At 38.5% G+C, this 20522-nt stretch overlaps 1 protein-coding gene across 1 annotated transcript in view; it reads right to left on the reverse strand.

The window, feature by feature from the left end:
* LOC126252561 (uncharacterized) overlaps nucleotides 1-20522 on the reverse strand; it is a 261987-nt gene that overhangs the window by 74647 nt on the left and 166818 nt on the right. Inside the window, exons 5-7 of the mRNA XM_049953461.1 lie at nucleotides 14223-14564; nucleotides 7408-7728; nucleotides 7150-7303 (exon numbers count right to left, since the gene is read on the reverse strand). Coding sequence (XP_049809418.1) covers nucleotides 7150-7303; nucleotides 7408-7728; nucleotides 14223-14564 — 817 coding nt within the window. The remainder of the gene's footprint in view (nucleotides 1-7149; nucleotides 7304-7407; nucleotides 7729-14222; nucleotides 14565-20522) is intronic.

Consider the following 20522-nt stretch of genomic DNA (forward strand, 5'->3'; position numbering starts at 1 on the left):
TGTACCTCTGATCATGGAGGAAAATCTTCAGGGACTTGGAGGGGTAACTCAGTTAACACTTTGGAGACCAAGCCCAAGCATAGCTTGGGGTGCAACTTTATGGTAAAAAGACCACATCCAAGTGTATGTCGGGCCACAATTTTCTCAACACATAAGAGACCTAATGCTTGAAAACTAAACTCATTTCATGTGGAAACAATGTACAGAAGTCTCATGAACTGTGCCTGGACTAGTGCTGCCTTCTGTTGTCAATTTGTATAATTACTTTGAAAGGAACATTAGCGAATGTAAAAGCTGCTGTCATGGATAGTTGAACCACTATGATTGCATTGATGTAATTTTGTGTATGTACTTGTTAGGTTTCCCAGTTTTCTGTAATACTGCTTCAAATATGTGATATCTGTTGAGTGAGTAAGACATTTTAGAAGCTCAAGAGGAAGAAATTGTTCAATAATTCTCCTCACACTTTTTTCTTGGGAGGATAATTATACTTTCTGTCATCTTTTTTTAGTAAATGGTCAGTTTCCTAACTCCATTATACTGCTAAGTGGCCAGTCTCCAAAGTGTTAAAAAATAGAATCAGGTGTTATAAACTAACTCTGTATGTCATATGGCCTATGAAAAATTACCAATCACTATAGTACTACTTACAATTTGTGGTTACAAAGGCTAAAATGAACATTCCAGTTTGGAAAAAGCCATTGTTTCTTCAGCTATACTAAAGTTGTTTCTTCAGTTATACTAAGGAACTGCTTGCTTGATATTTACATGAGTACACAGATGTAAGGCACTTGAAAAAGAGCAAATCTCAAAAGCTATTGAGAATGCTGTTTACTGTTGCATGATTCTGTGCTCCATATATCAGTCAGCAGTGTGGTTCCGTTCCCCTTATTTTACATATTGCTCCATCCAGGAATTTCCATTACTGTTAAGGGCCATTAAGTCATGTGTAAATGTATTAAACCATTTTAACTTTTCACAAAATCGATGTTCACTTCCTGACACTTTTCATAATGTCACATTGCCTGCTTGAACCTCTCAGCTTAGAAGTTCTCCACATGGGAATTAAACCTGTTGACAACAGTCTTGAGTTGATTATGTTCAAATCATTGTGTACCAACCCATTTCTTTAAGAAGGAGATTGCTTGTTTTATTTCCAAATTATTTCCATATTTTTTTGCAGTGGTCCAAAATGGTTGTCTTTTCTTTCTTCTTTGTGTTGAGGAGTAAGTACTTTTGGTATAAATCTTGCATAGTTTGTAATATCCAAACTTCTCTACGAAAATAGTGTAAATAGTGGTGCATCTAACATGAGGAAACTCATCATCCAGAGCAAAAGTTGTTAATCACAAATCAGATGACAGTTTTAAGTATGCTTGTTACCTGATTTCATAGATTAGGATGCTGGATCTACCACTTCGCTCTTCATCATACGAATTGTACACCCACTTTTAAAGTCTTTGAAACCACTGTCTAACATTTTCTTCACTCACCACTGTATGCACAACATCTAATGAATTTGAGTAGCTGTCGATCACATTACAGCATGCACTTTACAATTGGTAGGAACAATGACTTTCGAAGCCATTTTTGTTTGCTTTCACCTGCAGTCAAGTGATTATTGAAGCAAAACATCACCTTCTATGACTTAATAAAGAATCAATAAGTCACCCTGTATGAGCTTTGAGCTGCCAACATTTAAGTAGAAGCAAATGCTCTTTATTTTCCAAATACTACTTGTTCCTACACCAATGTTTCAAAAAATTGCAACATTAATCAAACAAAATGCATGTGACTGAAATAGACTTTATAAATCTGAAGAGGTCCATGGCAAAATACACAAATTATTACATTTACAAAACAATGTTTGGGAATTCAACATGGTGTGAAGGCACACCAAGCTGCAAGCAGAACTTCTAAGTAACATAGTGTGGAGTCAAAAAAGGGCTTGGTTTTGTACCTGGGGAATTTCCCTCAATCACATTTTGTATTCAAGTACACAAAGGGTTAACAGCGCTTACTGGAGGTCCATTTTGAACAAGTTGCCCATCAGTTATATCCCTTTTAGATGTGATGAATGAAATGTCAGGCACTTTTAACTTAGTATTAAGAAAACAGTCTTAATTACATTTTTCGTTTAATTAGTGCCAACCGGTTTCAGCCCATCACAGGGGCTATCTTCAGGGCGAACATATGGTCGACTGCTGGTGGCACCATGTCTACCACGGTGTGGCAGGAGCCTTTGCCATTTGTTCCATCTGGGATCCAAGTTCCTTGTCAGCTCATATGGTAATATAGCATGCTACTCAGAATTCTAACTTACCAGTTAACTGGATCCTCTGACAATCCCTAACCTAAAACCACTACATTTTAACATTTATTGTGCCACTTATGAAATTCACATGCTAATTGCATTCTGAGTTAGTTGAGATTTGTGAAATGAAAGCCACTGCAATGACACCTGAGCCATTAATCCTGCCCATAATATAAGTGCACGACAATAAACTATTTATGCAGAGCTGTACATATCTTCTTCTAATAATTTCCGGGTATGCAGCCAGATCCCGTCGACATTCTGCCACCAGAATAATGGCAGAATGTTGACGGGATCTGGCTGTATACCTGGAAATTATTAGAAGAAGAAATATGCAGGGAAAATTTCAGAACTTTACATATCTATTGCAATGCTCCAGCACTGAGTCAATGCAGTAGATGAAGCTACATGTTCAATTACAGACAGGCAAACAAAATGGTGGTCATCCCATGCTACGGTCACTCTGTATGGTCCAGTATCTGCTTATCATTGCTTATTATCATCTTCTATTTGTTGGTTCCATGTCATTGTTATAGTAGAATGCAGTGCATCAGCCAAAATGTGGTAATAAGACAAATCTATTCCTGGTAGACCAATCATTTCTATGTTTATATAAGCTCCTTTCCATGTTTCCGTTTCTTTTGATAACTTTTCAATGATTGAGCTTCTACACAAAGAATATCATTCAGTGACATAAAAGAAGATGTTGCTTGGTACACCGTCACCCTAAGATCTCAGTCACTTATTGCTGGTGTATTGTTGTACAAGACCTCTGTGTCAGGGTTCATTTGGGTGCAGGATTTGTCTGACAGTCATAACTCAGGCATGCAGTGCCTTGTATTCAGCACAGAGTTGGGCGAGTTAAATTTTTGGCTGGTGTCATGTACTGATGCGAGGTGCCTCTCATCAGTATTGAGAGTAATTTTAGGGTTGTTCTGTATTAGGGCAGGATCCTCAAGATTACTGTACAGATCTGCTACCAATATTTTGGTGATAAATTTGCCTTTCAGGCTAATAATGCAGGAGCACAGTGCAACAACCCCCTGAACAGCTTCCTCCAGGAGAAAGGATTCAACCTGATAGAATGATCTGCTGTATTTGTTGGCATGAACCCATTTGAACCTGCTAAGGCCAGTTGAGATTTGAAGATGTAGTTGCAGGAATGATGTTTACACAGTAGATGTCCTCTGTGGGGCCCCCATCATTAATAGAGGCAACTTTGAGCAGCATCTTGACCACCATATTGACAGCATGTGAGGAAGATCTAAGAATGTTACAATTCATGGGGTGCAGCGGTACATTACTGAATGTAATGGTAATTAAATCAAGACCCTAATCTGTCAACAGGCATTGATATACCGTACATTAACAGGGACAGTTGAAAATGTGTGCCCGGACCGGGACTCAAACCCAGGATCTCCTGCTTACATGGCAGATGCTCTATCCATTTGAGCCACCAAGAGCCCAGAGGATAGTGTGACTACAGGGATTAATCCCTTGGACACTCCTCATGAGACCCACATTCCCAACTTAATGTCCACACACTACATTCGTAGTGCCCCAGTCCATTACACTCATTACTCACGGCAGACAATCTTACCGAGTCGCGTAAGAGTTTGACCAATGTGTGTGCATCCAGCTCAGAAGAAGGTCAATGGCTGGTTAGCCTTAACTACATGAAGATGGTATCTGTTCTTTCGGACATGTCTGAAAGAACAGATACCATCAGTGACCATGAAACTCTCTTAGAATGAAATGATATTTAAATCAAGACCCTAAGCTGTTGACAGGCATTGATATACATCAACGGGGACCATTGAAAATGTGTGTCTTGATCTGGACTCAAACCCGGGATCTCCTGCTTACATGGCAGATGCTCTATTCATATGAGCCACCGAGGGCACAGAGGATAGTGCGAATGCAGGGATTAATCCCTTGCATGTTCCTCGTGAAACCCACATTCCTAACTTAATGTCCACACACTACATTTGTAGTGCCCCTGCCCATTACACTCATTACTTGTGGCAGACAATCTTACCAAGTCCTGTAAGAGTTCGAAAGAACAGATACCATCTTCATATTAGTGAATGTTGTCCAATATCAGATTCGGAAATTGTACGTTCATTTAAATGGACCAGAGCTCCACTATACATCAAAGGCTGTCTGTGGGATGCACACAAGTGATTTAGATAGTTACAATTTTGTAAGTGTAGGATGTGACAAGACATCTGGTAAAACAATACTAAGCACTACCTCTAAAACTACTCAGAAAATATAGTTTAGAAACCACTCATGATGGAAATGTAGGCAACATATAGACCTGACCACTTTGAAGATGGCCACAGTGAAACTGGTACCAGTGACCATGAAGTGGCTGTAGCAATTGATTGCAAAAGAATAAAGGGTAAAAAGGAAAAATAATTGACAAAGTAATAGTTATAGTACCTTGCAGAACACTCAGTGATGGATGGGACCCTCCATGATATACAGTCTCTGTAGAGAAACAGCAACTACTGTGCATTAGATGTAAGAGAAATGCATATGGCTGTCAAAATGGAAATTTGTCAAGCCTTCAGTGATTTTCATAGCAGAATCTTACAGAAATACCTCTCACAAAGCCCAAAGAAATTCCACTAGTAATTGGCACAAAAATTAATGTCCAAACACTCATGGATGATACAGGGGCTGAAATTGAGAGTAACAAAGCCAAAACAGAAATGGTGAACTCTATTTTTAAATGTTTCTTTGCAAATGAAAATACTGAAGTACTGCCCAAGTTTAGTTTCTGCCCCAACAGAGCTGACTGTTATAAGTATTAGTGTCCATGGTATTGTGGAACAGTTGAATATGCTAAAACAGAAAAAAATCTTCTTAGCCTGGTGGAATCCCTATTACATTCTATGCAGAATTTGCTGCTAGTATGCCCCTGTTTTAACAAAAATATACCATAGACTCCTTGACTGATAACATGTGCACATGTCATACCCATTTACAAGAAGAGTAACAACAGTGATTCACAAAGCTGCCACCCAGTATCTTTGACAACTACAGGTCATATCTATCTACAAGAAGGGTAGCAACAGTGATTCATGAAACTATCATCCAGTATTTTTGATAACCATGTGCCGTTTAATATCTGAAACAGAATGCCAGTCAGCATGGTTTCCAAATATATTGGCAGTGAGAAACCCAACTCACAATTTTATCACCAAATGCCCTCAAAGCCATGGATCAAGGCAGTCAGGTAAATGGAATATTTCTTTACTTCTGAAAAGCAACCATATCAACACTTATTAATGAAAGTACAAACATACGAGGGTATCAAATATGACTTGTGACTAGACTGAGGCTTTCTTGGTATGGAGGATGTGGCATGTTATCTTGGATGAAGTGTCATCAACAGATATAGTAATTTCAGGTTTCCGGGGGTACTTTAGTTGTGTAGGTGACAACTCTGCTTTTGGTACTTCTGCAGCAGTTACTAAACTTGAGTTTTATGAAGACTTGGTCTTCTTAATGCATCTGGGGTAAATTGTCAGCCTAAGAGCTCTAAGATTGCTGTAAGGAAAAATTTCTTATGGGAGCTACATCCTTGTCAAATTATTAAGAGTTAGAAGTCTGCTGGCTGTAGCCAGACATCTTAAGTCAAAAGTTAGTTGAAGAGTAGTTTTTTCTAACACTATCTCACACATTGAAGAAAATTCCTCAATGAGTAGTCATTGTCTCATAGGCTTGCCCCAGAGCACTGTGTTGGGGCACATGTTGTCTATTAATGACCAAGCTGACAATGTTAATCATAACTTCAGATTTTCTGCAGATGATCAAATTATCTATAATGAAATATTGCCTGAAAAAAGGTGCACAAATATTCAGTAAGATATTGATAAGATTTCAAATTGCTGCAAGAAGGGCAAATTGCTTTTATGTTCAGGAATGTAAAATTTTGCTTGCCATGAAACCCAAAAATGTATAAAGGTTTTGCAGAAATTACCTTTGCCTGCAGTATCAATGAGTAACAACTGGTATTAATCAATTTGTACAAATATCTGGATAAGCAGTCTGTAGCAATGAAATGATCACCCAGCCCCATGTGTAGATAAAGAAGTTGACAGACTTTAGTTTATTGGTAGAATATCTGAAAAATACAGCCATCCTGATAGGGAAATTACTTCCAAAGCACCTATCTGTTCCATCTTAGAACACTGCTCGAGTGTGTGGTACCCATACCAAATAGAAACATAGAAATGTTGATAATATACAAAGAAGGGCAGCACTAATAGACACAGGTTTGTTCAATCCCTTGGAGAGTATCAGGGAGATGCCGAAAAACCTGAACTGGCAACAGTTGAGGATAGACACCAAATATCTTGTGAAAACATATTTGCATAGTTACCATAACAAGTATTAAGTGAAAAAACTAGGAGTATAGTACAACTTCATGACGGAATAAGAAAAACACCCTAGTTTGTGTTACAGTGGGAAGTACCCTCTGCCATGCAGTTTACAGTTGATTAGCAGAGTACGTATAGTCAGAGACTTATATATAGAAGTGGATTTGATGTCACAGATGTACAAAAATGTGTACAGTACTTTCAAGCAGACGGTCATTACCTTGCTTACAGTTTACTTTTTATTTCACAATAAAGCTATTTTTTAATTTCATAAGACTTACTTTTTGATTCCTTGCTCCCTTTGATTCAAGGCTCACACACATCCACATACATCTAGGTGGGTAGAACATTTTTTGGGCAGTTTATTAAAATATCCATTACGAAAGATGTACCATACTGTATCAGAATATATACACTTGAAAATTTCATAGAATGTGGACTTACCTGTTACTCCCATCAAGGGTAAGACCTCTTCCATCTGGTCGAATAAAATGGCACATATCAAGAGGCTGCTGGTGTTGAGTACTATAACAGTACAACAGTGTGCTATCTCCATTAGCAGCGTCAATTATTTTCCGTTCGACAGACAACTTGTTAGCTGCAAATTAAAATTAGGATTACTAATGTTTTTTGCATCAGTAAACATTATTGCATAACATCTTCTGTTTCACAACTCCATCTTCTATGCTTTCAGTTACATACCTTTCACATGCACTCTAAATGGTACTGAAATATCTCCAGTTTTGCTCCCATCAAGTGCAACATTGCAGTCCCATTGACCAGAATCCTCCACATACACATTTAATCTAATCAGACACTGACCCAAACCAAAACTGTCACCAGAATATCTATATCTTTGACTGAAAGTTTTGTCTGGTAGCACAGAAATGACTTCTCCATTGGGATGCCTCAGCCAACATCCTTTAATCATGAAAGGAACAGTGCATCCCAATACTGTACTTGAGCCATTCAGCATCACTGTTTCTTCAGAATATGCAGTGGCTTGTATAACTGGGAATTTATCTGAAAATGAAATCATACATATTATTGTAGTCATACAATTTGAAAACTTTTTTATTTAACAATGAAAATAATCAATTTTTGACAATATAATGTAACAGTAGATAAATAAATCTACCCACCATGCAGTGTCAGGAGAACACACACACACACACACACACACACACAAAAGGTTTAACTTATACAAGCTGTCGGAGCCATTGGCTCCTTCTTCTGGCAGAAGAGTTGAAAGAGAAGAAAGAGGGATGGAGGGAAAGGACTCGAGAGGTTTAGGAAAAGGATGCAGTTCAGAAAAGTCACCCAGAACCACAGATCAGGGGAGACTTACCGGACGGGATGAAAAGGAAAAACTGATTGTTGAGGACTGTACGGGACAAGATTTGAAAACCTGAGAGTTTAAAGATGGAAGACAGAGTAATGTGAAAAACACAGTTTACTACTAAAACATCATGCACAAGTTAATAAGAGTGAAAAGCTAAGTGCATTGCATGCAACAGAGGTGGAGGGGGGACATAGAAAAACAGACAGGTCATAAAATGAAAGACATAGAAAACTAAAATGGAATGAAGAAAGTAGCAGTTACTGTGAAGAACTGCTAAGATGGAAGAAATTAATGTAAATTAAGGCCAAGTGGGCAGCGAGAACCAAGGACATATTGTAGCACTAGTTTCCACCTGTGGAATTCAGAGAAACTGGTGTCTGGGAGAAGTATCCAGATGATGTGAAACAAATACTGAGGTCATGGCTGTCATGCTGTATAGCATGCTCTACAACAGGATGTGTACTGCTTGTATAAATCCTCTGCCTATGCCCATTCATCCTAACTGATGACTGGGTGGTAGTCATGGCAATGTAAAAGGCCGAGCAGTGTTTACATAATAATTTGTATATGGTGTGTTGTTTCACAGGCGGCTCTTCCTTTGGTAGTATATGTTTTGCTAGTTATAAGGCTGGCATAGGTGGTGGTAGGAGGGTGCATAGAGCAGGTCTTGCAATGGGGATTGTCACAGGTGTAGGAGCCACAGGGTAGAGAGATGGGTGCAGAAGGAGCATAGGACCTGGCAAGGATATTGCAGAGATTGGGAGGGTGATGAAAAGCTATTCTAGATGTTGTTGGAAAAATCTCAGACAGACTGGATCCCATTTCAGGCTCTGTGAAATTGAGGTCTTTGTAGATAGGCATGTTGGGACATATGCTGAAGTTCATTTAATTTATGCTGATTGAAAAATATTTTGTACTGTTACATTATTAATTTGTAAGTGTTTTTAGGTCTACATTGACTTTTAGGTCTATATTGATTTTCGTATTTAACAATTTTGAGGGTTCTTGGGACACTGTCCTAATTAAAGCACCTTCAGTGTTGGGCAGATGGTCTGTGAGCTTCATTGAAGTCAAGAGCTATGCCAGCAGCAGCACAGCTACCAGCAAGGTCACCCAAGGTAGACAGGTCTCAAAAAATGAATTTGATACTTGAATCTCAGTGATTAATACAATGACGTAATGTTCTGTTCCCTACTCTATTAGTCCACAGTGATTGTTCATCAAAGTGCAAATATATCATCAGTATCTTTAGCATATCAAAAAGAATTTAGATTGAAATAGATGCATAACCTACATGTAAGATTCAAGGACGAAATGCACTGAGACCACAAAACACCTATGTTAGAAATTCTGTTGTTACCTATTCCACTGGAGCAACTCAGATGTTTTAACTGGAACAGCACGAAAGCTGTGCCTCTGAGAAAACTGCTCTGGGTTCAGCACTGCTATATTGCTTTAAACTAATTAACTATGTACAATACTGACAAGATTATCTGTATGTATGAGGGAAAATAGTTAATAACACAGCACTTCCACAAAAGGGAATTTCAGTGCTTCTGCTATTGCCTTTGGGATATTGATCTCAGTGCACATGGATGGACACAGACTGGACTGGAAGTCTTAACTTCTGTAGACTGCTTCTGCACTTAATAATTGCTGATCAGTGTCTGTTGTGAGAATTCTGGGTTGTTCACTTTTATTTATAAGCATGAGCAAGTCCTTTATTTAATGCAACCATTCTCTAAAAGATTTGAATTTTCCACACAATCTATGGACTGAGGCTTTCTGAGTTGTCACTGCTTGAATCTCTACTGATCAGATTGATTTGATTATGGGTATGTTGACTGATGACCCTAAAGATTTTGGGAAGTTCAGATCTTTCTTGTTTCATTCAGTGCAGCTACTTTTCAGGAGGCACAATGCTAGCAAAGCAAGACAACTTTTCGGTTGGTGTTGGCCATATGCACCCTGGGATTATGCAGCAGGTTATCATTAAGGACAACATTCACTCATTTGACATGGGTAGAGCGTATACCGTATATGACACGTACATTCAGCAGCTGGATCTCACAGTGCAAGGGAAGATGACTGAAGTGTTTGCAGCTGTGCTCCTCACATATACCCATCAACTTCTGCAAACAATGCTTCAACCTGCTACTTCTTGCTTATGTTTTCCCACCCTCAGCAATATCATTGGTTATGTGATTAACTGTTTTCTGTTGTTGAGGTGTGACACCATCCATACAAGGGGACTCATGTTAACACCACACCATTTTAGTTTCTATAGTAGAATTTTTTATTACTGGCAGAACTGGAGGTCATGGTAAGATCATGTAAAATGCCAAACGATAATTTTTTTATTGTTTATTTCAACCTGACTGAGTTTGTGAAAGCATATATTGCTTCTTCTGCAGAGAAGTTTTTACAGAAAGGAAACTGTGCCATTGTTAAAAGGTCACTATCAGAATGATGGTTCAATGTTACACATCAGCTACATTTTCAAAAAATGCTGAACATGCAGGATGGAGATGGATGGTTCTGTGATTCGAGGTCACTTACTCATCTCAACTTTCATGGACGGCAAACAATCCTGTTGGCAGAACATCTGCAATTGAGCATTATAGCAGAGATTGAAAATACTGCTTCAGTTGTAAATTACTTTATTTTCACATGACCGGTTTGGACTGTTAAAAGTCCATCCTCAGGTGTCGTAGCTGTGCTGTGGCCCCCAGGTGCCGCGTGTACCAGGCGCAGTGTGCTGTCTATGAGCACTCTGTTCCGCGCTCACAGGCAATACACCATGCCTGGCAGCACACTACCCCTGGTACATGCGGTGCTTGGGGACCACAGCACACCTATGACACCTGAGGATTGGCTTATAACAGTCCGAAACCAGTCGTATGAAAATAAAGTAATTTACAACTGAAGTGGTATTTTCAACCACTGCTTTCATGGATGGATATTACTACTGTATACTTCAGTCTTTCAGGAAACATAGCTTGACTCATTGATACTTACAAAGGTAACTCAATGGGGCCACTACCAAGTCAACACAACATTTCAGGAGTTTGGTTGAAATATCATCATAGCCAAAAGAGTTACTGTTTTTCAGAGACCTAATGATTTTTCTGACAGTGTATCCATTACTTACAGTGCATAGAATGCACTTTTGCTACAATTACAACATTTAAATATTTGAAAAGACTCCAGTAAGTTGTGATAGTATCAATGTATAATCTGATTCCATTTTCCTTGAAGCATGTTAAATAGTTTATACCTAATGTTCTGGCAATCTAGAACACAACTAACTCTCAAGTACTTCACAAAAGTGTTCAGTGAGGTACATATTTGGGGTTCTAGTAGATTTATCATGAAAATTAACCTAATTTTTCCTTAATCATGCTGTAGTTGGCCTAGTTTTGTGGACAAGAGATTTGAGGTACAGATACAGAAAATATCCAATTCTGAACTGTTTCCGGACACATATTATTGGACATTAATATGGCATGTGTCCACCCTTTGCCTTTATGATGGCTTAAACTCTGCTGGAGACACTTTCAATGTGGTATCCGTGGAGGAATGGCATCCCATTCTTCCTCAAGAGTCAGAATCAGAGAAGGTAGTGATGTTGGGTGCTGGAGTCTGGAGCAAAGTCAATGTTCTGACTCATGCCGAAGGTGTTCCAGTGGGTTCAGGTCATGGCTCTGGGCAGGCCAGTTCATTTCAGGAATGTTAACATCCTCAAGCTATTGTCTCAAGAAAGCTCCTTTATGACAGGGTGTGTTGTCATGCTGATACAAATAATCATCATCTCTGAAATGTTTCTCTACCGTACACAGTAAACAATACTGTAAAGTGTGCTCATCCTTCCACATTTAGCATTTACTTAAGCATAATAAGGGGACCACACCATAATCTTGAAAAATACTCACATATCATAGTTCCACCACCTCCATACTTCACTGTTGGCAGTACACTTGATGACAAGTGACATTCTCCAGGCATTTGCCAAATCCAAACCCTTCCATCAGATTTCCACTGCATATAGCATGATTCATCACTCCAAATCACTTGTTTCTGTCATTCACTATCTTTCCGTCATTCACTGTCTGATGGCATTGCTCTTTATACAATCTCAAGTGTTGCTAAACAGGGACACAGAAATGTGTGGCTTATGTGGAGCTTTTTAATCACTGTAGTACATTCTCTTCACAGTCAGTGTGCTACCTGGAATGCTAGTAGCACTCTGGAAGTTACAGGTGATTCCGTCCACAGACCTCATGCAATTTTTGTACAAACACCCTATGCAATGCTCAACAGTTCCTATCTGTCAGTACATGAGGTGTGCCTGGTCTTAGTTTAGCTGTGGCTATTCCTTTGTATTTGAAATGTCCCTGATGGATTTCTTACTCAAGTGACGTAAAAGAACTAGTCAACATTCAAAGTCATTGAACTTTCCTGATCAGCTCATTCTGATGTTACAGCTTCTCTACTGACAACACAATACTCCTCATCTCCGTTTGTACTTAAGCATCCACCCCTCATGATATCTAGTGGTCAGTTCTGTATTACATAGTGGTGTCTCACAGAAGCATTTACACAGTTTACACTAACAAAACGAAGACTTTCAGCACTGATTGCCCTCAACATATGGAAAAGAGTGCCTGACTGAAATACAAGGTGTAACCATGTTTCTGGGGTTAATATTGTCAACAGAAAATAATTCAAAGTAAATGTCTTTATGAAATATTAATTTCATCAACTGTAGCTGAAATAAGTGTTCTTGAAATTTGGTGCATGTAACTCGGTTTGTTCTAAATATTAGATGTTAACCAGGACTTATCTTTGTTTCATTGCTTCACTAAAGTTGATGTTTCCCTGTGTTTCTGAAGTGAAAAGGGGCTGGAGAACACCATCTTTCTCAAAAGATGTCAAAAGTCAGTTATTGTTTCAGATGTACAATATATTACATCAAAGAGTTCTTCTTGAGATTGTACATCATACTGGGTTTCCTACATGTTTCCTCATGGGTCTTATATATAATTGATGTATTGTCACACATAGTTAATTCACTAATTACAATTACAGAAGTTGTTGACAATTTAAAAAAAAGTTATCATCTGGTGGTTACAATTGAAATGCATGGAATGTGGTACAATGATGATTACACATCTTTTTTCCATTGAAAAATAAGTCAGATGATATGAATAAACAATGCTAATTACATTTTTCTTAATTACACAGAAAATACCATATTCCAAGTATTCCTACTATGTTTTCTGTTTCAAGTATGAGTACATTATTTCAGTATATGATACAGCAGCTCAAATAAACACTTTTTTTACACTGCTAATCTGATTTCATTTTATGAATTACAGTAACTTCATAGTACCTCTCTTATTACTCAATCATTTGTAAATGAAAATCCCTAATTGGAATTAAATGAATTGACATATATGTTCCTACCAATGGATGGAATTAGTAATAGTGAGACCGAGCAAGGTGGCGCAGTGGTTAGCACACTGGACTCGCATTCGGGAGGATGACGGTTCAATCCCGCGTCTGGCCATCCTGATTTGGGTTTTCCGTGATTTCCCTGAATAGCTCCAGGCAAATGCCGGGATGGTTCCTTTCAAATGGCACGGCTGACTTCCTTCCCTGTCCTTCCCTAATCCAATGAGACCGGTGACCTCACTGTCTGGTCTCCTCCCCCAAACCAGCCAGCTAGCCAGTATTAGTGAGTACTTTAACCTGAGGATGTTGAAAATTACATTACAGAGTTCAAAAGGCAAAATTACTGACATGGGTCCTGCCTTATTAATGACATAACAGTTAATCATGCAATCCAAATTAGCTTCAAAATTGTTTGAAAAATGAGCTGTTAAATTTCAACATACAAATTTCGCTCTAGGTACAAAAATGGCCAACAATTTTTTTGGGGCATTATGAGCTCTTGTCTCTTTAAAATAAGATAGACCTTATCCAAGGATTACATGAAAAATATCTTTCAGTTGCTATCAAACTAGAAAGTGGGTGATAAACATTAAAAAAATAAATAAATAAAAATAACAAATTAAAGAAGTGTGGTAGCACAGAACTAGATGTTGACACCAATTTTAGCAGGCATATGACACATACAGTTAGTCACAGAACAATACTATAAACACATAACTACCTTCACCTCTCTGCTGCAAAAAGATGTACCCTCCATCTCTTACTTGCAATGTCACATCAAGGCCTAGTTCGCATTTCCATATGCCAGAATCTGATTCCATTGGCTCCAATATTGTGAGTCCACAGTCCTTGTATTTACTGTTCAAGCCATCTCCAAAATAAACATATTGTCCATTTCCAAGTCCTTCTTGCATGAGAAAACCTGTTCCATTTGGGTGTACAAAATTGCAGTAAGTGCATTGTGCTGAAGAGGAACTTGGTGAAAGCCGACATAATATGTCTATTGCACCTGGAATTGATTTAGAGGCTTGAACAATTGTCTTTAAACCACTTTTCTCTGCTTCTGAAAAGGAAAGATGAAGACCATCATATTCTAATTACCAACATGTACCAGTATCATGAGAAAAAATGCAATTTGTGTGCATAAAGAGTAACAAAGACATGAGTATAGTGCAGTTCATAGTGATACCGTGCTATCCCAGCAAGGATTACCTGCTTAGCCACAGATTCATTTATGCATACTCTTTGCAGCTGATCAGCATCTCTGACACTTGTGTATCTGTGGCCACATATGCAGTGGCACAGGCAACATGTTTAAAAGAATGGTCAGTTCTGTAGCTTCAGTCCATTGTACTCACTGAAAATGGCTGAAAGGTATATGGCTGAACTATTAGAAAAAAAATAAGAGTTTATGCAGCCACACTCCTGAATTTTAATGGGTTGGATATTGCACCAAGGAAACAACAACCAGGCCCATGTCCACCTCCACATTTCCAAATTTTCTAAAATCTCATTCTCTTATTAAAAGGGGGGAACAGGACAAGAAGGGCAATGCATATAAACTGTGCTGACAGGAAGGAGAAACTGATCTAAACATTGGATAAAGAAAAATATTATTATGATTACGATCAGCCACTTGACATGCACTGCTGGATAATAGCCTTCTCTGTAGTCTTCATCTTTACAAAAGATGTTGCTCATGCATGTTTCTAATTTTATCCACCCACCTTCAGTTATGACATCTTACTGATATTTTCTTATCTTTTGGAATCAAAATAAGTATTTTCTTGGTCCAATACGCATATGTATGTCTGGCTAAATGTCATTCCCAATTCATTTCATTTACAGTGATAATTACATCTTTCATTCCATAATTTTTCCTGATTCCTTTGTATATTTCCCAATCTCTCTTAGTAATTCTCAACATTCATCTCTCCACTGCTCACTGAGAACCATCAATTTTGAATGGTTTGCACATTCTAAGTCCACATCTCACTGCCATATCCTAAAACTCATCACTGCAAACTTTCCATTTTTCACGACATACCAAAAGCTTGGTTTTTAAACTATATTTAGTTTACCAATTGTATGCCTGCCATGTTTTTTGATCTTTTGTTCATTGCAGGTCAGTTCCAAAATACCAGTGTATGCAATATGTCATAAAAAGTGTAACTCAAACAATTTTGATTTGTGCAAAATGGTAAATAAACAAGAAGGGATAACACCCCCAAAATTTAATGCACTTAAATGTGCAATATCTCAGAAACAAACTAGACATTCTACAAATATTCATAGAGGAACACTTGCCACAAGTATTAGTAATAACGGAACATGGGCTAAAATGCAGTGAAATAATATACTATAGGTTAGAAGGTTACTTACTAGCAAGAAGTTATTGAAGGCAAAACCATAAAGGTGGTGGTGTGGCAATTTATGTTAATAAGGATGTAGGAGCTAAAAATAATTCCTTTCTTGAACACCACACCAAAGAAGGATCAATTGAAATGACAGGCATTGTACTCCACAGTAATGATCTTAAGTTACCAAAGCATAAAGTGATTGGAGTGTATAGGCCACCAAATGCTGATGTAATGCTGTTTATGAATAAACTTAGTAGTGTTGCTGGTCAGGCTGGTTCTAATGACCATGCTATATTAGGTGATTTTAATATAGATGCAAACTCAAATAGTATAGTTAAACTTGAAACTCAGTGATGTACTGACCTCATACAACCTTGTAAATATAGTGAACTCTGACACTAGAGTGACACACACATGTTCCACTAGAATAGATTATGCTATAATCAACAAAGATGTTATAGATAAGGTAAATTACAGTAACTTAGATTTTCTTTATTCTGACCACTTCTGTCAGGTGATAGAATACAAAAATTCAGCTGTGCCTAAAATAACAAAAACTGTGCTACAGAAACAAATGCTGAATATCTCAAATATTAATGTGCTTAAAGATAAACTAGCAAATGAGAAATGGGATTCTGTGTACCAGGTAAAAGGGTCAGATGAGAAATGGAATGAATTCTACTCAATCCTATTGCATCATTATGAATATAGTTGTCCAGTCAGAGAAATCCAGAAGTTAGTTAAACACTGTCAAAATGGAAGTAATCCTAGACTAAAATTCCCAACAAATCTGATTATGCTCAGGCAGCAAGTACATGATCTAAACCAGCTTTATAAAGCTACTAGTATGCAGGTTTTCAAGGAAAAATACAATAGGGCCAAGCAAACTTTTAAAACTGAAATTGTCAATCTAAGGAAGCAGATTACCAGCAAAACAATAGAACAGTCTGACAACATAAGCAAAGCATCTTGGAAGCTGATTGACAAATACCGAAAAGGTCCCAACAAGATGAACATGGAACCACTCAGCATATAACATGATGGTAACATTATAAAAAAACCAGATACTATTTGTAATATTTTTAATAACTGCTACATTTCTGGTGAACAATCAACACATATTACAGATTCACAGATAGAGATCTGGTGCCATCTCACACAGTGTACCGAATTTGAATTTGTGGACGTGAATGAGCAGGAGGTTTGCAGGGCAATATACATGCTAAAGAAAAAATTTTCATCTGGATGGGATGGCGTATCCAGTGCTATTACTAAAGCATGCTTAAAAGAAATTTCTAAACCTCTTACTCACATGATTAATTGCAGCATTAGAGAAAACGTGTGTCCAACGGTTCTAAAAATGAGTGTAGTGAAACCAGTGTATAAAAAGGGAAGTAAGGAAGAAGTCTCCAACTATAGACCAATATCATTAATTCCCACTTTTAGTAAGATATTCGAAAGCATTATCCTTTCTCAGCTAAGTGCCTTTTTCACAAAACATAAACTGCTTGTAGATTCGCACCATAGCTTCTGAAAAGAGCTAAGTACAACCACAGCAGTTACACAGTTCATCCATGAAGTTTACTGTCTGTTGGACCAGAAGATGCAGACTGCAGGTATATTTTTGGACCTGAGAAGAGCATTTGATACGATAAACCATAGGGTACTTCTTAAAAAGCTAAAATCTTATAGTATTGGGGATCAAGCCATGAATCTTCTAACCACACACCTGTTGAATCATAAGCAAAGCACTAAATTGTCATACAAACTAGATAATAAAATCATGAACTCTCAGTCCACCAGTGAACCTGTATTACAAGGTGTACCACAGGGCTCAATCCTTGGACCCTTTCTCTTCCTTATATATATTAACGACATTGCGTAAACCATTAACTCCCATATTGTAAGCTATTTAGATGAAATGTCAATCTTATTCTATGGGAGCGAATCTAAAGAGCTAGAATCTCTTGCTACTAGTGGTGTAACAGAAGTAACAAAATACTTCAATGATCAGGGCCTCAAGGTGAATGTCACCAAATCTCAACTACTGACATTTAAAACGGACAGTTCTCATCACAACAATATGAATAGTGTGTGTAATATCTCTGCAACAGAAAATGGTAACTGTAAATTCCTGAGTGTATATGTTGATGAAAATTTGTGGTGGACATACCACATTAATTTCGTATGCGAAAAAGTCAGTAGTGCCATATATCTCCTCAGCCAGCTCGCAAAGATAGTTCCTAGCCAAGCACAGAAATTAGTATATTATGGAACACTTTACCCCTTTCTCAATTACGGAATTGAACTATGGGGCTGTGCAGCTGATGTACATTTAAAAAGAATACTACTACTACAGAAAAGAGCAATAAGACTTATACATGGGATGGGACATAGATATTCATGTCATGAAGTGTTTGTGCAGCACGAATATCTGACAATATATTCTCTGTACATCTTCAAAATAGTTGTATTTTTTATAAGTCAATCAACACAAGCTATCAAGGGCAGTGATGTACATGATCACAACACTAGAACAAAGTGTAACTATTTCCGTAACAGAACAAGGTTAAAAATGACTGATAGAAGTCCATATATCATTGGTTTGATTTGGTATAACAAGCTACCAAACTCTCTAAGAACGTACACGGGAAATCTTTTTAAAACAAAATTAAAATTTTTCTAATAGAAAAATGTTTATATTCTTTCAATGAATTTTAAGATAGTGATTCTAACATGAGGCATTATGATATCAGTTGTAATGTGATAAATGTAAAAAATAGACATAAGAAGCAACAGCTACAGAATATAGTATATTTTATAAGTATAAATATAACCATAGTATTAAGTCTGACGTTTGCAAAAGCCATCATTATGATGGCTCCACGCAAAGAAAATGTAAATAAATAAATAATTGTATTGTCATTTCTCCTTATACATTTAACTGTCCTCAAAACAAAAACTCATCAGCTGGTTCAATAATTTCATTGTTAATTCATAATTTTTTATGTTGATACACTGATTATGCATTACATAAATTCTAATAATTGATTTTCAAGACTTCTTGCAGATTTACACTATTCTCCCCTTAGTTCTCGAAGTTCATCTGCATTAGATGCAAACAGTACAGTCTCACAAGCAAAATATAGGCAGTTCAGGTATGGTCCATAAAGACATGTTGTTTCTTTTTTTCCAATGTTGGAACCTGCAAACTGCCTCTAGGGCTACTGAAAATAGTTTTTGCAGCAGAGAATCTTCTTGCATGACTCCTCTTTCAATTATGAGTTTCCCACTATCATGATGAAGCCTAACAAAAACTATAGCATTGACATATGTCTCAGTATGATAACTGCTATAACGTCAAGTTGAACACATATATCTCAAAATGACACAACACATATAAGTCACTGAGCAAGTTGACAAAGCAAGACATGTGAACACGGCAACATGTGAATGAGCACTGAGTCCAAGTCTGGTGGCCGCTGGCTGGCTGGCCGCTTAGGTGGCGCGGCTGCTGCATGGCTGGCAGACAGTGCCGCACGTAGAGGATGCGCATAATTGCGCGGTGGCACTTTGAATGATCAGCGAGTCACAACATGTTTCCTCCCTTTGAAATTTTTGCTCTGGTCTTGATGGAGGTGGCCTGTAGATTGCTAATGTCCATAGGCGTTGTTTGACTGGCCATAAGGTCTCGAGGAGGAGGCTTCCCGTATGGACGGAAGTGTCCCCGATGATAACGGATCAAGACGACAAGAGACGTAGGAGTCGAATCTTCTGGAGCCCCGTGCACCAATCTGCCCGTTGTGGCAAGTCCAGTTGATATAACAGGAGACATGGGCCATGTGTCGGCATCCATAGCAGAAGGAGGCGACTGGATTGGCTCCGACAGATGATGGTCATCCGGTTCCTGCATGGGCATGTCTCCTGGTGGCGTCCGTTCTTGTACTGGCACCGAGATGACGGTGAGAGGGCTGCGTTGTGAGTAATGAGAGATGCCAAGATCCCGAGCGTCAGGTAGAGCCGAAGGTGGTGTAGTGGCATTCAGAACAGGCGTTGCTGGCACACAAGGCCGAAGCTGGTCCGAATGACGCACTGCAACACCTGTGTCTGTCTGGATTTCATACAGGCGTCGGCCACGGTGTCGTAAGATGCGGCCCAGACTCCATTTTGGCCGCCTGCCATATCCCCTTACCCAGACAAGGTCATCGTAGGTGAACTGGCCAAGCGAAGGCACCCGCGGCCTTGAGGTGGAAGGTCACAGAAGATGAAGTAGCTTGCGGGGCTGTCGGCCATGTAAGAGCTCAGCCGGGCTGTGGTCGCCCATGGGGGTGAAACGGTAAGAAGCCAGAAATTGGAGAAGTGCATCATCAGCAGCAGAAGAAGTCAGGAGTTTCCGCATCTGAGCCTTAAATGTGTGGACCAGTCATTCAGCCTCACCGTTTGATTGTGAGTGGAACAGAGGGGCCATGACATGCATAACGCCGTGACGAGCACAAAAATCTGCAAATTCGGAAGAGGCAAATTGTGGACCATTATCAGTAACAAGAGTAGAGGGAAGGCCTTCCAAAGAAAAATTGCGGGCGAAGCACTTGTGGTTGCCGCGGTGGTAGGTGACGTGCAATGGACAATGAAAGGAAAGTTAGAGTAGGCGTCAATTACGA

This window comes from Schistocerca nitens, chromosome 4 (genome assembly GCF_023898315.1).
Source record: "Schistocerca nitens isolate TAMUIC-IGC-003100 chromosome 4, iqSchNite1.1, whole genome shotgun sequence".
Taxonomy (NCBI): domain Eukaryota; kingdom Metazoa; phylum Arthropoda; class Insecta; order Orthoptera; family Acrididae; genus Schistocerca; species Schistocerca nitens.